This window comes from Nelumbo lutea, chromosome 2 (assembly GCF_056320005.1).
Source record: "Nelumbo lutea isolate HS-2025 chromosome 2, American lotus-T2T, whole genome shotgun sequence".
Taxonomy (NCBI): Eukaryota; Viridiplantae; Streptophyta; class Magnoliopsida; order Proteales; family Nelumbonaceae; genus Nelumbo; species Nelumbo lutea.
The window spans coordinates 58953268-58972689 of NC_142685.1; the positions used below are offsets into that span (position 1 = coordinate 58953268).

At 37.1% G+C, this 19422-nt stretch overlaps 1 protein-coding gene across 2 annotated transcripts; it reads left to right on the top strand.

Moving 5' to 3' along the window:
• The first annotated feature begins 11471 nt into the window (after positions 1–11471).
• On the top strand, positions 11472–16603 carry LOC148870987 (serine carboxypeptidase-like 51). Of its 2 annotated transcripts, XM_088970348.1 has the most exons (14): positions 11472–11601; positions 11968–12199; positions 12316–12410; positions 12517–12624; positions 12765–13005; positions 13680–13723; positions 13843–13910; positions 14009–14114; positions 14223–14419; positions 14525–14594; positions 14940–14990; positions 15602–15654; positions 15747–15882; positions 16358–16603. In XM_088970348.1, the coding sequence occupies exons 2-14, from the start codon at positions 12079–12081 to the stop codon at positions 16430–16432; spliced, it is 1365 nt and encodes a 454-aa protein (XP_088826474.1). In that variant the 5' UTR covers positions 11472–11601; positions 11968–12078; the 3' UTR covers positions 16433–16603. The 2 variants fall into 2 exon arrangements, with proteins under 2 accessions (XP_088826474.1, XP_088826473.1); XM_088970347.1 differs by lacking the exon at positions 11472–11601 and having other exon boundaries at positions 11622–12199.
• Positions 16604–19422: the final 2819 nt, after the last annotated feature.

Genomic DNA, 19422 nt, shown 5'->3' on the forward strand with positions numbered 1-19422 from the left:
CTATGTTTTGTGGTTAAAAGGAAATATGGGAAATTACTATTTTACCTCACTCTATTGGTAACGTGGCATTCCCAAAAATGTTCTCAACGTAGGCCGTTGGCCCTCAACAGCCAAAGTTTTTTCCTTTGAGTTCTACTTATATATTTTCATTCATGGGAAATGTTTTCAGTACCCATACAAATGATGTGAGGTGGATGTGAGGAGTAAATTCAAATTTGTAAAAGACTTCTCTTTAACCTTATGGCTGATTGCATCTGCATTCATATCTTCAGTTTTAACTAACATTTGTTTTTTATCCAAAAACCTTCAAACCGAAACCAAATGAAAATTACAAGGGACTTTTTATTTCTTTTGTAATATGCCAATTTTTCCATCTTCAATTGCATATATTATATTCTTTACAAGTGGATCTTTTCATCAAAGAAAGATTTTTTTAGCTCTTTTCACTTTTTATCTTTCTTTTCCTCTAGAAACTGATTCAAATCCAAAATAATGATTATGTAATAATATATAAAGGTGATAAGGATATTGGTCTAAGTGTCTAACAAAAAAAAGACTAGGCCAAGGCAAATTGGAATTGCTGGTTGGGGGCTTAGGACCTTGGAAACCTCCATTGACTCCAAACAAATAACGGTTGCCCCATTAATATGAATTGGAAGAGCTGAAGACTTTCGAAAACTGTCAAGTCTGCCATAAGCTCGATCTGCTTCTTCTACCATCCCACAGCTAGTAAATCAACCATCAAAAGCGAGCTCACATCGTTTGCATTTGGGGACTTCACATTTGCGCCCCACAACGTCACATCTAGACTAGACCTATTTGTGAGTCGGGCTCAGGCTTAGTTTTTGTTAAAATTCTAATGGGCCTGATCCGAAGCTTGAACCCGAGACAATGTAAAATTAGGTCTGAAATCCGATCTGTGAACAGGTCTAATCTAGATTTGTTCATAGGCTGGGCTCGAACTTGACTTTTGTCAAAATTCAAATGGGCCTGGCCCGAAGCCTAAGCCTGAGATAGTGTAAAGTTGGGCTCAAAGCCCAGCCCATAAACAAGTCTAATTACATCCCACTGTGTATTGAAAACATCTCCCAATAATAATATCAGAGATGATAATGTCATCATCAGGAGCTATTCTCAATACACAGTGAAGATGTACTGTGGGACGTTGTGGGCTACCCCTTGTGAGGCGTAATCTGAACTCGCATCTTGGAATGCAAGAAACTTTCTGCATCTGCGAATGAGAGAACACCATGTCACTAATGGGTTTTAAGACTAATGGAGTCCAGACTTAACTGCGTCTGGATTAAAATTTCTTAATAGTTAACCCCCACCACCACCTCTCTCTCTCCCTGCTTCCGCTCTCCTCTCACGACCCACCACCATCCACTATCACTGGTTGCGCCGCCGACATTCTCTCTCTCTCTCTCTCTCTCTCTCTCTCTCTCTCTCTCTCTCTCTCTCTCTCTCTCTCTCTCTCTCTTCCTAAGAATCGGTAACCCAACTCTCTAACTGGCACCGCCACTGCAACTTCCAACGCCCTTGTTCTTGGTACAGGAAGAGAGCATCAAGTAAGTTCAGTCAGCGAGATTCTCTTTGTCATTTGTTTTTCCTCATTCTTGGACCCCTCTTTCTTGGACAATTTTTGACCTATTTAGAGCAAGGAACTTATTCCCCAGGTTTGCTGTTTTGGGAGCAGACAAGGAATGCCTCGAGTACATTGGGATTAGACTTGTTCATGGGCCAGGTTGTCCGACGGGCCATCTTGTCCCAGCCTGATCTAAGTAGGGCTTGGACAAGATTTCAGGCCCGCAGGCTCAGGCTTGGGCTTAAAATATAGGGTCTGACTTTTTTTTCAGGTTGGACTCGGGCTTTCTCAAAAAACCTTAGCCCAAGCCTAACTTGATAATATATTATATTAATAAAAATATATTTTATATAATAAAAAAGCATATATATATATAATATTTTTCTTCTCTTTTTTCAAGTAATAATGAGACTTTTCATTATTAATTTTTTAGGTTTTGAGATCTTTTAGTATAAATAAAATAACTTTTAATTGAATTAAAAAGGAAATATCTTTTTTTTCCAAATTTCTAGTCGGGCTTGAGCTTGGGCCCAGGCTTCGGGCTTCGGGCTTTATAGTCAGGCCGGGCTTGGGCTCAAGACCTAGGCCCAATGGTCGGGCTGGGCTCGGGCTCGGGCCTAAACATTTTCTATTAATGTAAAGGCAAGCCCAACCCAAACCCAACCCGGCCCCGCCCATGAATAGATCTAATTGGGATGATATGATCACCATCTTATTGAGTTCAAACCCAGCTTTCCTGCGAAATCAATAACAAATTAGATTACACCTGTGTCTCAAAAAAGAGAATCAAATTTCTAAACCTAACTCTTGTTAGAACCTGATCTGACAAAATCCTAGATGATCAAATTTAGGACCAGCACTCCTAGGGCATACAAACCCTTGTTATTTCTAGATCAAAACCTTGCTATCAAGCCCATATAACCAAAGTTGGACCTAGAGCATAGCTCAGTAACCAGATGGAAATCCCAACTCCACACCCAATATGGAAATTTGGATCAGTAATGTTTGGATCTGGAAGAAGAATTTGCCACTTCAACTTATTGTCCATTGCCAAGTTTTTCTTGCTTTATCCAAAAATGTGGTAACACTAGATGATGCAATTCAAAACTTTAAGTGAGAATTCATCCTTGAACCGAGATTGATTTTAAAGTTTTCATTGACTTTTATTCTTAGCAGAATCTTAGGTTAATAGAATTAATCCAAGGGCCACTGGTGACTCCTAAAACTTAGATTTGTAAAGGAAAATCCTAAATTCGAACCATTATTGAAAACAACCCTCAGATTACAAATAAAAAACACGAGTAAGTGGGTCACTTATGATCCTAGAATATATAGGTGGGCTACTATAGAAATACTCCATTGAGGTTCGGCCAAAAACGCATGATCTACTGAACAGAAAGACATTATTGAAAAGGAAGAAACAACTCATAAGCAGCTCTGACCCTACCCAAATGAAGCTCATGAAAAAAATAGGGAAATCATGGACCGACACTTGAATTAAATCTAAATGGCACAATCTGAAAATTGGGTATGGTCTAGCCACATTAACTCTTGCATAATGGATTTCAAGGGATTTAAATGCTTAATAACATATAACCTGATACAAAATGATCCTTAGAGTCTTGTAGGTAAAAGAATTTTGAACACAGGTTCATCCCAAAGCCAAAGGGCTCTAAACGTTGGTGCCATACAGTTAAAAACTTAACTTGAATGACATAAGCCTAAGACAAATCTGAATCAGCAATTAGAGCATAGAGAAGAAAAGAGAGAAGAGGGCTCTTTCGTGAGGAAGCAAACTTACACCAGCTTTCCTGGTTTCTTAAGGCGGGAAAGTTCACTTCAACCCAAAGAAGAGACAAGAGAGAAGAAGAGGGAGAGAGAGAGAGAGAGAGAATGTCGACGGCGCAACCAGTGACGGTAGACAGTGATGGGTCGTGAGAGGGAGAATTGACTATAGAAGCAGTGAGAGAGAGAGAGAGAGAGAGAGAGAGAGAGAGAGAGAGAGAGAGAGAAGGCAAAAAAGGGGATTGGGTGGGTTTTAACTTTTAACAAAATTTAAAGCCTTTGGAAGTCTGGACTCCATTAGCCTTAAAATCCATTAGTGATGTGTTCTCTCATTTGTGGATGTAGAAAGTTTTTTGCATCCTGGATGCAGACAATGTGAACTCACCAAAAGCACCTACAAAATCCAGAGAAGATGATAGGATACACCACCAAACGAACTGAGATTAGGAGAAACGGTCTCACCATCAACAAGTAAAATGAATTGCATATTCAAAGGAGATTCAATGTAATCTGATAAATATAAATAAGTGGTGAGCTATAATTTTGAAGATGTTAGAAATGTAGTTGAGAAAAGAAAGAGTAGTTCTAGATAGGATCCCAAAGACTGAAATATCAATATCCATCTTTAAAAGTTTTCTCAATAGGCTGCCTTTGGAAACGATGCATATAAGTGTGAATGCAAATATGTAAAGTGTAAAATGGTCTATATAAATTGAAAAGTTAGGCTAGTTTTGCATCGATAAAATGGGTGCAAACATGAATTCGAATAAAGCATGTCTTTTTTTTATTAAAACCCCACTTGAATGCAAATTTAATTCTTTTTTATTGATGTACTTTTACATCTTATTATCAATGTAAATATGCATTGGAAAATGTGTTTTTTTTTGTCATTTATCAATGCATAAATGTAATGTTGTCAAATACAAACAAAAGTGAACCAAAGTACAAATTTACCTTGAACCGGGATTTATACTCTATTTGCATTGTTTCCAAATGCAACTTTACATGCATTTTCCAAGATAACAAAAAGCAATTCCAATCTAAGACAGAACTTAATAAACGGGAGGGAAATAGTAAGATTAAAGCATACATTGAGTAGCGGATCCCTAGAACCAAGAGTTGAAGTTAACAATCCAAAGGGAAACAAAGAAGATAGCCATAGTCAAAGAGCATTGGAAAAAGAGAGGATTCGTCATTTCATCCATTTGATTGCAAAGATGGCATTTCATCCAGTTGATTGCAAAGATGTAGGTTCTATCATTGCTTGAATAATTCATTTATCATGAGGCCTTGCAGCTTTGGTAAATGCACTTACCAAACGAGTGTTTTTTTGTGGAATAATTATTTGAATAAAAGCATTTACTAGTGCTATTTTAGTCCCTAGGTAAAGATGTATAGTACTCAATTTATCTAAAAAAAGTGATATTATTGAAGGGATAATACCATCCCATCATATATTAACGATTTTTGGTATGCATGGGTAATTAATTTACCCAAGTTAGGGTTTAAAATATTGATATAGGTCGATACATCGGTAGGAGTGTATCTACCTGTATCGAAGATCACATTCCCCTTTTTTTTCTTTGAAACGAGTTCAAAGGGGTTGGTCTAAGGCTGGTCTACCACATGAACCAGGTTAGACCCAATACGACCCCGTAGGGGTGTATCGTTAAGCCACCGATACGAGACGATATGCCTGATACAGAGCGTATCATATTAAAATTTTGAACATTAACCAAAGTCTGAGGAGAATATTATTTTCCCGGGTAAATGAGCCACTTAAGAATCATTATGTTCCGTGAAACCTATAAGCAATAATGATCATAAGTAGATGACTCATGCATGTACCTAGGAGTCCTAAGCTCTCTTTGTATTCTAGAATCCTAAGATTTCTTTATATCCTAGTTACTCTCAGATTGTATTAATTATCTTTGTAAAGATAAGCCTTATCCTATTAAGATAAGTCTTACCTTAAATAGGATTCAATCTAATCCTATCCTAGGTTAGATAGGATTCATCATTGTAAATCTCTTCTCTGTAATCTATATAAATAGTAAGAAAGAGTTGATTAAATCAATCGACCATTATTCAAAGCCTCTCTCTCTTTTGTTCTGTTATGGTATTAGAGCCATAAGCATTTGATTCAAGATTGTCATCATGTCTTCCACTATGTCAACCAATTCAATCGACCATTATTCAAAGCCTCTCTCTCTTTTGTTCTGTTATGGTATTAGAGCCATAAGCATTTGATTCAAGATTGTCATCATGTCTTCCACTATGTCAACCAACTTTATCAACCAATTCAACTCCGGTGCATCAGGAAATCATATTTCCCAATTGATTTCGGTTTGGTTGGATGGATCCAACTACATCGTATGGCGCTTTCAAATGGAGAACGCCCTTTTGAGCCATGAGCTCCTTGGGCATGTCAATGGGACAACTTGCCCACCTCGTTCTATGGTGAATACAACCACCTCGGGATCTTCTACTTCAAAACCCTATACACAATGGGTCAAACAGGATCGTTACATCTTCAGCTGGTTATTATCCTCTCTAACAAAAGCAACACCAGTACAAGTTGTAAGAAGCAAGACAAGCAGAGAAGTTTGGGTAACTCTTGAAAATCTTTACCCTACTCGAAAAATAGCTAGTGTTGTTGGCCTCAGGAATGAATTTAGAGCATTACGAAAAAATGATCTCTCATGACTAGTTATCTTCAAAAGCTCAAAGTGTTTAGTGATAAGCTAGCCGTAATTGGGGAGCCATTGACCAATTCGTAATTAATTCATCATACACTCAATGGTCTTGGTTCATAATATGATGCTTTTTCTACAACAATTATTACCCAAACAGGTGAGATATCCTTTGCCAATTTACAATGTATGCTTCAAACTCATGAGAATCATTTGCTTCATTCAGTAACTTCATCTACACAAATTAGCTCTCCTTCAGCGAACCTTGCCTCCAAAAACAAGGATCCCAAGCCTTAGTCGAAATATAATTGACTTGAGCTACCTCAAACTGGTAACGGATCTTCCAAACCTTTCAAGTACAACAATAATCCTTGTCAAATTTGTTGATGATGAAATCATTCTTCCAGGTACTGTCGGAAACTTCTTGCACTCATTGACAATCTGAACAATCCTAAATGCCAACAACCTTTGGCGTTTACTACTACAAGTCGGGACAAGCCAAATTCAAGTATTTGGTTTCCTGATTCTAACGCAACACATCATCTCACTTCTGATCTAAATAAACTTCAAATTCACTATGACTATGATGGTTTGAATCATATCTTTATTGGCGACAGTTCAGGTTTGCCAATTGTTCATTTTTGCTCTTGTACTATTTTTACTTTATTTTCCAGATCTTTGGTTATGAATGATATTATTCATCCCCATGTTTATTTTGAATTTCATCCTCATGAATTCTTTGTGAAGGATTGACGCACCGCGATGATACTCCTTTAAGGGCTGAATAGGGATGGTCTCTATCAGCTTCATCTTCTAATCAAATTATCGACTATGGCTCCTTCTCCTACTACATTTGTGGGCACTCATACCAGCCCTGATATTTGGCACCATCGACTGGGTCACCCTACTCTTAGAGTGACTCAACAACTTATTTCTTCTCATCATTTAGTAGTTTCTTTTAATGATTTATCTTTTTGTTCAACTTGCTTAATGGTTAAAAGCCATGTACTTTCCTTTTCTTAGAACCATGCTATTAGTAACTCTCCTTTAGAACTTATTCACTATGATTTATGGGGACCCTCTCATGTCACATATGCTTCTAGCTACCGATATTATGTTCTCTTTGTTGATGATTTCAATCATTATTGTTGAATATTTCTGCTTACTTGCAAATCTGAAACATTCCATTTTTTTTTTACATTTAAACCAAATGTTGAATTATTCTTTGATGCTAGAATTAAATATCTTCAAAGTGATGGAGGTTTTGAATTCAAGACCTTTGAACGATACTTCAATGAAGTTGGCATCTCTCGAAAATATCATGCCCACACACTCAAGCTCAGAATGATCGTGCTAAACATAAACATCAGCATGTTGTTGAGACGAGTCTTGCACTTATGACCCATGCTATCATTCCTCCTAAATATTGGTTTTGACGGATATTTATCTCTTGCAATGTGATTTTTAATGATGAGTGTTTTCCATTTATGACTTCCGCTGATACCGCACCAGCAACACAGTCTCCTCTGCTTCTTACAGTTGGGGCTCCTCCCCTTGTTAATTCTCCTGAAGTGGCTCTTCTCGAAGAAGTTCCTTCTCCTTCACCTCCCTCTCAGAAAGATACACAACCGGCTTCAAGTACTGAATCCACCACCACAGTCTTGTCGTCCTCATCTTCCTTGCATCCCATGACTACTCGTGCTCAACAGGGAACCTTCAAACCAAATCCAAGGTATGCTCTACTTGCTAGTCCACTTCCGGAATCCGAACCAACATGTCATTCCCAAGCTCACAAGGATCCCCGCTAGGTCCTTGCTATGACTGATGAGTATTAGGCTTTACTTTAAAATAATACTTGGACTCTCATCCCACCTCCACCTAATAAAAATATTATTGGGAACAAATGAGTTTTTAAAATCAAACGTAAACTTAATGGTTTGGTTGAACACTCCAAAGCCTGCCTTGTTGCAAAAGGGTATTCTCAAGAAGTTGGCCTTGATTATGATGAGACTTTCAGTCCTGTATTGAAACCAACTACTACTCATACAGTTTTATCTCTTGTGGTTTCATTCAATTGGGATGTTCGCCAATTGGACGTTAGCAATGCCTTCTTACATAGCAATATTTTAGAAGAAATTTATATAAAGCAACCTGTTGGGTTTGTTGACCCTAGATTTATGACTCATGTTTTCCGTCTCCATTGATCATTATATGGCCTAAAGTAAGCCCAATGTACATGGTTTACGAGGCTACGTGATTCACTCCTATCCCTCGGCTTCCTCGAATCCAGAGCCAATGCCTCACTATTTATATCTCACTCCACCTCTGACATTGTTTTGGTTCTTGTTTATGTGGATGATATTATCGTCACAGGATCTTCATTGGTTCTTTGATTCAGCATCTTGCTTCTCAGTTTTCTCTTTGAGATCTAGGTTCCACACACTACTTTCTTGGAATTGAACTTCAATGGTCATCAACTGGTTTTCATCTTTCTCAGCACAAGTATATTGACGATCGTCTTCATCGAGCCCAACTTCATGATGCAAAACCTTTCTCCACCTCGATGTCTGCCTCCACTCGGCTCACCAATTCGGAAGGAGAACCTCTCGTAGACCCCACATTTTATCGCAGTATTGTGGGTACTCTCCAATATGTGACTATTACTCGTCCAAAAATTTCCTTTACAGTCAACAAAGTTTGTTAGTTCATGCAAAATCCCACTATGGTCCACTAGGCTGCCGCGAAGAGAATTCTTCGATACTTGAAGGGTACAATTGATTATGGAATGCTTCTTTGACCAAGTTGTACATTCTCTCTCACCACTTACTCTGATGCTGATTGGGGAAGCTATCGCATGGATTGTCGCTCCCAGAGTGGTTATTGTATGTTCTTCAGACCTAATCTCATTTCTTGGAGTTCCAAAAAGCAACCAACTATGGCTCAGTCCAACACCGAATCTTAGTATCGTAGTTTGGCTTCTGCGACTACTGAGGTTCTCTGGCTTCGCATACTTCTCCAAGAATTAGGTATCTCTCTCCCTATGCCTCCTCTGCTATGGTGTAACAACATGGGGGCTAAATTTCTTGCTATTAATCCCGCTCTACATTCTCGATCTAAACACATCAAGTTGGATATACATTTTATTTGGGAAAAAGTCGCAGCCAAGCTCCTTGATGTTCGGTTTATTCCTTTGGCTGATCAATTAGCAGATATTCTCACAAAGCCCCTTGGTCTACCTCAATTTGCGCTACTTCACAGAAAGCTCACCATTTCTCCTCTAACTGTGCTTGAGGGGAGTGTAAGCGATAATGATCATACGTACATGACTCATGCACGTATCTAGGAGTCCTAAGCTCTCTTTGTATTTTAGAATCTTAAGATTTCTTTGTATCCTAGTTAATTGTATTATCCTAAGATTTCTTTGTATTGTAAGATAAGACTGTCTTATCTTAAATAGGATTCAATCTAATCCTATCCTAGATTAGATAGGATTCATCCTTTTAAATATCTTCTCTGTAATCTATATAAATAGTAAAAAAGAGTCAAGTAAATCAACCGACCACTATTCAAAACACCTCTCTTTTCTTCTATTAGAACCCACTAATACTGAAAATTAAAATTTTCTTCTGTAAAACTTATCAACTCACCTGTTCCTACTTCCCTGAAAACAAATGAAGAGTACATAGTCATCTAGGATACACAAAAGCAGAAGTTGATACCTACGAGGCATATGCAGTTTATTGTCCACCTAAAACATAACTTCTGATATTCAGATAAGGTACTGAAATATTGGGAACAATGATCAAGATAAGCCTGTTTTGAAGTGAAGCTACCCTTCCTGTGCTTCAACAAGAACCAAGAAACCTCAGAATTGGAGGGTAAAATAGGGGTTTGGCAAATCATATGTACCACAGATTCAGAAAATAACTAGTGAACCCAACTCAAATTCCAAGAACAGTTTGAACTGATTAAATCAGAGATTTTGGAGAGCCGTAAGGCCCTTGGCAAAGATTGAAGGAGCATGGAAAAGGTATGATTATGAAAAATCAATATTCTTAGTGGAATGGGTTCTAACAAGCCACTTCCGTTTGAAGTTCCTTAAGAGCAGGACCTATAGACTTTTGTATCATTCCAAAGTTCAGCCCACAATTTAATTACTCATGATATTCAGTATTTCATACTTTTGTATCATGACAAATAATTCCTTGAAATGGGTTTCGGTCAGGGCAAGCTTGTGTTCACACTGTTTCAATAGCCTCTTGCAACCTTATATTAGAAATATCTTCCAATAAAATAAAACATATAAGTATAGAGATATTCTCAATGCAAACTGTAAAATCTTCAACCAATTCCTTCTATCATCATGCCATCGTAAGAGCCAATGGTATCATGGTATGTATCATCAAGCATTTCTAAAACCAAAAAAATGCTTTTATGTCGACTCCAAGAAAAAATGCTTTTTATTTCACTTTAACATACAATTTTACTCTAACCCATTTAATATCACTAAAAAAATGTTTCTAATTATTCTTTAAAAAAAATGAGAAACATTACATAATACCTTATAATTTATACCCCAAACCAACAACTCTCAACCCTAGTAATATCCATTATCTATTTCTTTTCTCAAATGCTGAAAAACCCATATAAGAAAAAAACACTTTTAAACTAATAACGTGCTAGTATTTAAGGGTGTAATTAATTCGGGTTGGCCCAAGTTAACATTTTATGCTTCTTTAGGTTCGAGCTTCAGGATGGGTTCATTCAAAATTTTGACAAAATCCCAATCTTAACCCACCTACGTTGCACCTCTACTTAATATCTCAAAAAAAATTCTCTACCAAAGAGTTAATTTTATATATATATATAAACCTTCATATGAAAAACCCTCCTTGACCTATAAGAAAGACTACACTCACTCTCAAATTACATTTCAACCCAATAGTTAAAAATAAGATACAAACTCAACATAATATTCATAATAAATTTACATGATTTATTTCTCTCCTTATATCACATAAATTTCTAAAAAGGTAGATATTTTGCTCTTTTGCTTATTGATTTAGGCTCTATTTGGGTCTTTCCAACGCAGCCTTAGGGTGCTGCATACCATTTTCTGAGCAACTGCTGACACCCCTTTTGTCTTATAATAATGCTCTTTCACGGTTCCAACTTCCAACGTATCTGAGACGCATCTGTTTGGCATCGTTGCTGTTGTTTCAGAAAATGACACCTCAGTAAATGGTTCAGAAAACAGTCATCTGTTTGGAAAAACATTACTCTAAATCACGTTTTAGAAATTGGAAAGGCATGACTCAAAACATTTTTTCAACTGTAACTCGTTATTCCCAACAGGGCAGTGATGTGGCAATGAATAATGAATAGAAGCGGAGAAAACGTTTCTTAATACATTATTACTAAACAGAAAAAGTTGCCATTGCTCCGAGACCTAACATCCACGATTCCAATGCTTCTCACCCACACATCAGCACATCAGCATCACCGTTGCATTGCAGCATCGAGACTCTTCTCTTTAACGTAAAAGCAAAACCCTTTTTGTTGATTGCTTCTCAAGACCTTTATCTTAATTTTTTATTAATAAATATTTGCTTTAATATCCGAAAACCCTTCAAACAGAGAGCGTATGAAAGTCTCAACAGACTGTTGTAGGATAAAAATCTCAACAGAATTTGTATCCCCAGAAAAAGTCTCAACAGACTGACTTTCATTTGCATTTCTTTTGCCATATCCCGCTTTTTTGCTTTTTTTAGATCCATCAGACTCAGAGACAGAAATTTTTTAGTTCTTTTCATTTTTTATCTTTCTTTTCCATATGGAGTTTCCTTTTTCTTTCTTGTAACTTCTTTCGCTTGTTTGCTTGATTGCTTCTAAAAACACGGAAAGGGTGAGGCTTCATCACGCTTCCACCTTCAGAGTTCAGATATCCTTTATTTTAACACTTCTGAAGGTTCTGTTCGATTTACGAAGTGGGTTGTTGCTCTTTTCCTCTTTACAATGGAGAAATTTTGTTTTCTTCTTCTCTTTGCTCTGGCCTTTTTGTTTAATGGCGGATTTTCTGTGACTGATGGAACGGAGGACGGATCCGAGCTATGGGGATATGTTGAAGTCCGACCAAGTAAGCCGAATGCCTTACAACCTCTTCTTCTTTTCTTATTCAATCCTCTTTGTTTTAATGCTGTCAGAGTGAACTTCAAAATGCACTGCCTCAGTTATGATTTTTCTGAAATGTAGAAGCTCATATGTTCTGGTGGTACTATAAGAGCCCGAACAGAGTTGAAGACCCTTTCAAACCTTGGCCAATTATTCTGTGGTTGCAAGGAGGACCTGTGAGTAATCACTGTTCATGGTCAAAAGGAAATGAATATTACATACCCAGATATCTGTCTTAACTTCTGTTTCTGAATCAAAATTTCTTGTGTTTTGAGAAATTAGGGTGGTTCTGGAGTTGGTATTGGGAATTTTCAAGAGGTTGGACCATTGGACACCAATTTGATGCCTCGGAATTCAACTTGGCTCCGTGTGGCTGATCTCTTATTCGTGGTAAGTAATCTTTGCTTGCTTCTTTTTCTTCAGTGGTTTTCTTTTCTATGAAGTTAGTGGTAAAATGGGTCTGTGAATTTGAAGTTTCCTTTTTATTGTTAGGTACATTTATTTCTTTTTGGTGTAATACTGTAACTTAGGATAACCCAGTTGGAACGGGATTCAGTTATGTGGAGGATGAGAAGGCTTGTGTGAAGACAGATGAAGAGGCTGCAATTGATTTAACCACACTGTTGAAGGAGCTCTTCAATAAGAATGAGAGCCTTCAAAACAATCCTCTTTACATTGTAGCAGAATCTTATGGAGGAAAATTTGCTGTTACTCTTGGACTATCAGCTTTTCAAGCTATTGCAGCTGGAGAGTTAAAGCTTAAACTTGGAGGTAATTAAAAAAAGAAACTATTTTATAGCAAGTTTAAAACTTCAATGTTCGTTACTGCTTATCAGGAAAAGGAAATGCACCCTTTGCATACTTGTTGACAACATTAACAAATTAATCGTTTCAACTAAACAAAGCCTTGTTCCAGATATTTGGAGTTGGATACAAGAAGCCTTTTTGTCTTTTTGATTCGCAGGATTAGGGGTCTGGAATTGGAACTGGAATTGGAATGGTGTTCCAACCATTCCGATTCCAACTGCTTGGTTGAGTGGAACCAGAATCCCATTCCTTTTCCTGGTGGAATGGCATTCTCCCAATTGAGGGAATGGCCATTCCCTCCTCCTCCCTTGGGAATGAGAATCCATTCCAACTGATTATAATTTCGATTCCAATTCCTGTCTGAACCAAATGGGCAAGAGGAATAGAACAGTCTGATTCTGATTCCGACGGGTTCCTGTTCCGATTCCGACTGCAAACCAAACGAACCCTTAGTTTTATCAAGTATTTATCTCAACTTCATGTGAGTTTTCCCCCATTGACGAAACCATTTGTAAGGATTTTGGTTTAGTTTGAGCTTTTAGTATATTTGAAACATCTCTAACTACCATATGGATTTTATCATCTGCAATGGCCTTCATAGAAATAACATTCTGTTTTCTATTTTACTGTGGAGACAGGAGTTGCTTTAGGTGACAGTTGGATCTCCCCTGAAGATTTTGTGGTAAGTATATATCTTTCAACTTTCTATTAAGGGACTGATTAGTCGTTTTTGCATTTCTCTGTTTTGAAACTATATAACTCTCTTTTCACAGAATTAGGATTTTAATATGAAAAATGCAGTTTGCGTGGGCACCTCTGCTCAAAGATTTGTCACGGCTTGACAACAATGGCGTGGACAAGGCAAATAGGTCTGATCTTATTATTTCTTAATAAGATAAAGGGAAAAAACTGGAATGATTTGATGGAAGATATTTGAGTTGTCTAATATGCCAATCCCATAAAACAGTATAGCTCAACTGATTAAGCAACAAATTGAGAATGGCCAGTATAAAGATGCTACCAGCTCATGGAGTGAACTTGAGAGTATGATTATTGCCAGCAGTAACCGTGTGGTACAATCTTCCTTGCTCATTGCCTTTTCCTCTAATTGATTGATTGATCATCTTTGAGCCACTGCACAAGGTTTTATATTTAATGCAATGATCCTTTTCGCATTGCAGGATTTCTACAATTTTCTGTTGGATGCAGGAAGAGACCCACTCGCCATCAAAACCATGGAATCGTCCGTGATGATAGCAGTTCATAAATACTCAAAATATCTCAGCTCCAATAAATTCTCTGGCGATGGTGTTGACCTTGGAAGCTTGATGAATGGAGTCATTAGAAAGAAGCTAAAGATTATACCCAATGATGTCAAGTGAGTGATTTTTGCCACAATGGAAACACATCAAGGAAAATAGACACTAAAATATTCTCTCTAGTTTTCTATTTTTATAGCTTCTCATTCAGATGGTTGCTGCAGATGGGGAGGGCAATCAGAAATCGTTTTCTCTGCTCTAGATGGCGACTTCATGAAGCCGAGAATTAATGAGGTCATCCTCTAGCATATAGATGTATTGTTTAGGGAGATTATTTGCATTATAGATGTATTGATCAATTCATGATCATTTTCATTTTTTAAGATCCTACATGGGCATTATTTGCATTATAACTGAAAAAAAAAGGACATTAGACATCTAATGGATTCCTTCAATGGTTAGAACATAAAATTCTATATATTTTTGTTGATTCGGATTGCTGCATTTGATGATGTTCTAAACAAGAATATTTGTCATATGAAATATCTATTTCCTTTTATTTCCAACTTGAATAAGACCTGAAGTTCATTTGTTCCAAATAGAAACTACATCTGAAGGGTGATTTATGATTTTGCACAGGTTGATGAACTCTTGGCCAAAGGTGTTAATGTGACAATATACAATGGGCAGGTATAGTTTCTGAAAGTCTGAAGGAGACTCCACCTATTAAATCTCCCTAATAGCCCTCCATTGGACACCCACCTGTATCTCTAACCCTTGCATAGGAAAAACAGAAGTATTTCTTTCTTTTTTTGGTGAAGGGAGTAGGGGTGCAACTTGGGTGGCCTTGGGTTGGGATTTTTTCAAAATTTGAATGGGCTTGGCCCAAAGGCCTGAGCCCGAAACAGTGTAAAATGCTAACTCGGGCCAACCCAAGTTGCAGCCCTAGGAGGGCGGATTTTGACTTGAAGGTAGCTGATCAGGGTATTGAGATCTCAATAATAATAATAATAATAATAATAATAATAATTAGTTAATTAATTAATAAGTCCATTACCCAATATTGGTCCCAGCTATCTGGGGTCTTGAGAGGGGTAGACTGGTATAGTCCCAACGTTTGGAAATTTTCACACAAAGTGACTACCCTCAGGTATTGACTATTGAGATCTTAAAAGCATTAGATAAAGTTTTATTATATAAATTACCTCTACTTTTGTAACAACCAACTGGTAGCTAAGCTTTGGTGTCAAAGGCTTCTAGTTGAATCCAAATTACTGACATATCTTGGTTGGTTATTATAGGTTGATCTAATATGTGCAACAAAGGGGACTCAAGCATGGGTTGAGAAACTGAAGTAGCAAAACTCTCTCTCTCTCTCTCTCTCTCTCTCTCTCTCTCTCTCTCTCAACCCCCCTTTTTTTATAAAATTCTTTTTTTCTTTTACAGGTGGGAAGGGCTTAAAAGTTTCTTGGGCTTGGATAGAACGCCTCTTTACTGTGGAGATGACAAAACAATTACAAGAGGATTCACCAAATCATACAGAAATTTACATTTTTATTGGGTTCTTGAGGCAGGACATTTTGTAAGTTACCATCATCACAGTTAAAATTGTCCTAGTGTCAGAATTTTACTTATCAATTTCATTTTTAGTATCAATCATTAAACACATTAAGGGACCTCTTGGAGAAATTATAGCCACTGTATTTACTGCTTCAATCAGCACTCGGTAACTTTCTGTGTTTGCCCTGACAAAGAAATAGAAGAAAAGGAAAGAAAATATTCTTTGCATAAATACTTTTGAACATTAAATTTTGTTTTTCATAAAATCAGTATTTAAGTACTTTGTTCACGTAAATATGATGAATGATTTTAGTAATTCTCATGTCAAAGGTAAAAAAAGGGCAGCCCAGTGCACCAAGATTTGAACTCTGGTCACCCTGGTCACCCAGGTCACAATGGAGCAGCCCTACTATTGCACCAAGGCCGTCCCTCATTGCATTGAATGTGATGAATGATTTTAGTGATTCTCATGTCAAAGCTGTTTCTGATTTATGCAGGTCCCTGTTGATCAACCCTGCATTGCACTGGATATGGTACGGGGCATTACACAGTCTCCGATTTCTTCTTATTAGGGGCTATTTATGAAAAAATTAGTAGCAACACTAGAAAAGAAGGATGAGGGAGAAAAAGTTCCTGATATATGTATATTAAGCCTCTTTAATTTTTTTCAATAAAATCTCCCTTGTAGTTATTTCTTCATTCACATTTTTTTATCTTAACTTCAATATAAGGCATTCCACAAATCACCTTGCAAGTTGCAACCTATTTGGGTTTTTTTTGCTTGGTCAACTTCTGATGATAATGAATGATAACTGATTCAAACTTTGATTTTCTATTGTCATCCCCAAATCGATTTTCATGGGATCAGTGTTTTCTCGAGTATGATCTTATGGGTTGATTTAGAACCATTGGGGCTTGTATTTATCAAATCTGATGGACCAAGGAATCGATGAACAATTCAATCTGATCTTATACATATAATCCATTAAAGGAAATGTTTCTATTACAATGTAATATTGTTCAAACTTATATTATTTGATAGCCCAGAAACTAGAGGGTTCTTAGATTCGTTCATGGTAATTATAAGATATTTGTGGGTATTCATTTATTTTTCCATTTCAATTGTAATTGATTGAATTCGGATTCATCTCAATTTGATTTGATTAAGATCAATAATTTTTAGATGTGGCAATTAAATTCCAGTGTAAAAAGGGGCTTCATTTTTAGATGTTGATAATAATTTAATTGCACTTTTTTTGGTAAAATGCTGATGTTCAGGTCTTAATTGGTTCGAAACTGATACTGACCCAATTATTCCAAGAAAAAAGACCCAATTATAATCACATTCGGACCTTATGCTTTACCCATTAACAATCCTAAGGGCCAGCAAAGCTGATTGGCTCAAGTTGTTGAACTGAATGATTTGTTTTTGTCCGAGTCATTAAAAAGGTAGTCAACTTCTAATTTATTTACTGAAACACAGTCATTCAGTTCAGTCATTTCAGTTGACAGCCCCTGAAAATGCATTTTTAAATGAAAAGAGGAACCAACAAACTCCAAGTGTAGATTGACTTCTAGTAATTTGCAGCTGCAGACATGGTGACTGGTTTGGTTGTTTTGAGGGGGAAAAATACCAAAATCAACACCAATATTTGGTGCCCATTTTGAACTGGGCCCCCCTGGGAATGTCAGAAGTTATATTTGGTAAAAATCAGGAAAGCCGATCATCGTGTTTCAGACACAAGAAACACAGTTGAAATACAAAGCTACTCCCAGTAGCTTCTCCAAAACATGGGTGTTCAACCACCAGTCACCACGATTGAATCAATGCACCTCGCCTCCAATGCAAAAGCCCTTCCAAACAGGCTCTTAGTTTGACTAATCAATGAACTGGGTAAATCAGAGAGTGCCATATGAATAGCACTAGCTCATCACCCAAAAATGGTTTCAAGTTGATTCATAACAGGGATGAGGTCATTTCAATAATTCAAAGGGGTGATTTTTCTTTCTATTTTTAAAAAATGGATCCCTCCAAAGAAGCAACAGGATTCTACAACACAAGCAAAATACAAACTAAAAACACAAAGCTACCGAACAAAATACAGAAAGCACAAAACCACTATCCGGCCTCTATGCTACGAGTATCACCACTAACATGATCACTAAGCCATGATGGTGGCTTTGAAAGCCACTTGCACTTGAAAAATAACCATTGAACCTGTTTACAGGTTGGGCTTTGCCTCTTTATTAACAAAATATATTTAGGCTCAAGCCCGAGTCCGAGCCTAACTGTTGGGTTTAAATTTTGAGTTTGAGCCCGCCCTGATATAAAGCCCAAAACCCAACTTATAAATTATGAAAAGTTTTTTTTATTTAATAAAAAAATGATTTATTTATATTAAATGATTTTAAAACCTAAAAACATTAAAAGATCTCACTACTATGACCTTAAAGCCCAAAACCTAATATAATGTCCAAACCCAACAAAGAACGGATCGGACCATCGGATTATCCAGCCCTTAAAAAAAGGTTTAGTAACCATAAAGCACTGGCAGGTGGGCAGCCACATTGCTCGACCTAAATATAAAAGATAGGTCACATTGCTCGAATTTTTTGATAGCCCATTCAACAACTGAAGATAGTTTGATTCTAAGACTATCTTATTAAAACCATGAGACTTTGGAAAGATAATACCATTCAAGTCCAACACAACCACTGTTTTCACTTGGAAAGCAGACATTAAACTACACAACCACACCTAGCTGCAATATTCAACTTGACCCAACCATGATGTGTAGGGTACTGATGGTTCTCACCATCATTTGGATGAGGAGGCCTTAGAAACTTCGGCCCCGGGATCTTAATGAATGAATGCTACAATACACATAATAAAGTTGTTTCTAAAGCTATTACTCGATCCCGAAAAGCATTGCGAATGGAAAAGTCGTATTAAAGCAAATACTAGCGGAGGGTTCGCAGGGTTTGGAATGGACTAGTCGACTTGTTCATCTATTGACTTGGTTTCTGGCCAAAAATTATGGAATCGTTAACGATTTATTGAATCGAGCGGTCGAATCGTCGACTTGTTAGCCTGTTCAATGATTTTTTGCTGTTTTTTTTAATTGGGAGTCATCTAAGCAATCGGTTCCATTTTATCCTAATCTCGGTCCTTGGTCAAAAATCATTGAATCGATCAACGACCCATTGACTCAAGCAATCAAACCGTTGACCCGTTCAATGGTTTTTTGTCTTTTTTTATTTTTTAATTTTTGTTGCCAGAATAGGCCATCCCTTCGAACCGTCGACCCGAAAACCTGTGGCAATAATGGTTCCGTTTTCAAGTCATATGAGTCACAAGCTCGAATGACATAACACATATGGTATTGCTTAGTGGACCTTACACACTCAATATTTTGCTTGTATTTTTTTTTTGTCAAAACGGGTCGTCCATTTTTTTATTTTTTGAATTGGGAACCGTCCAGACAACCAGTTCCATTTTACCCCAATCCCAATCCCTAACAAAAAACCATAAATCAGTCAACAACCCATTGACCCAAGTGTA

Excerpts from the sequence above, each read along its gene's own strand:
- LOC148870987 (XM_088970348.1), top strand. The coding sequence starts at position 12,079 with ATGGAGAAATTTTGTTTTCTTCTTCTCTTTGCTCTGGCCTTTTTGTTT. Across the intron at positions 12,625-12,764 it reads TGGCTGATCTCTTATTCGTG|GATAACCCAGTTGGAACGGG; the intron begins GTAAGTAATCTT and ends ACTGTAACTTAG. Across the intron at positions 15,883-16,357 it reads TTCTTGAGGCAGGACATTTT|GTCCCTGTTGATCAACCCTG; the intron begins GTAAGTTACCAT and ends TGATTTATGCAG.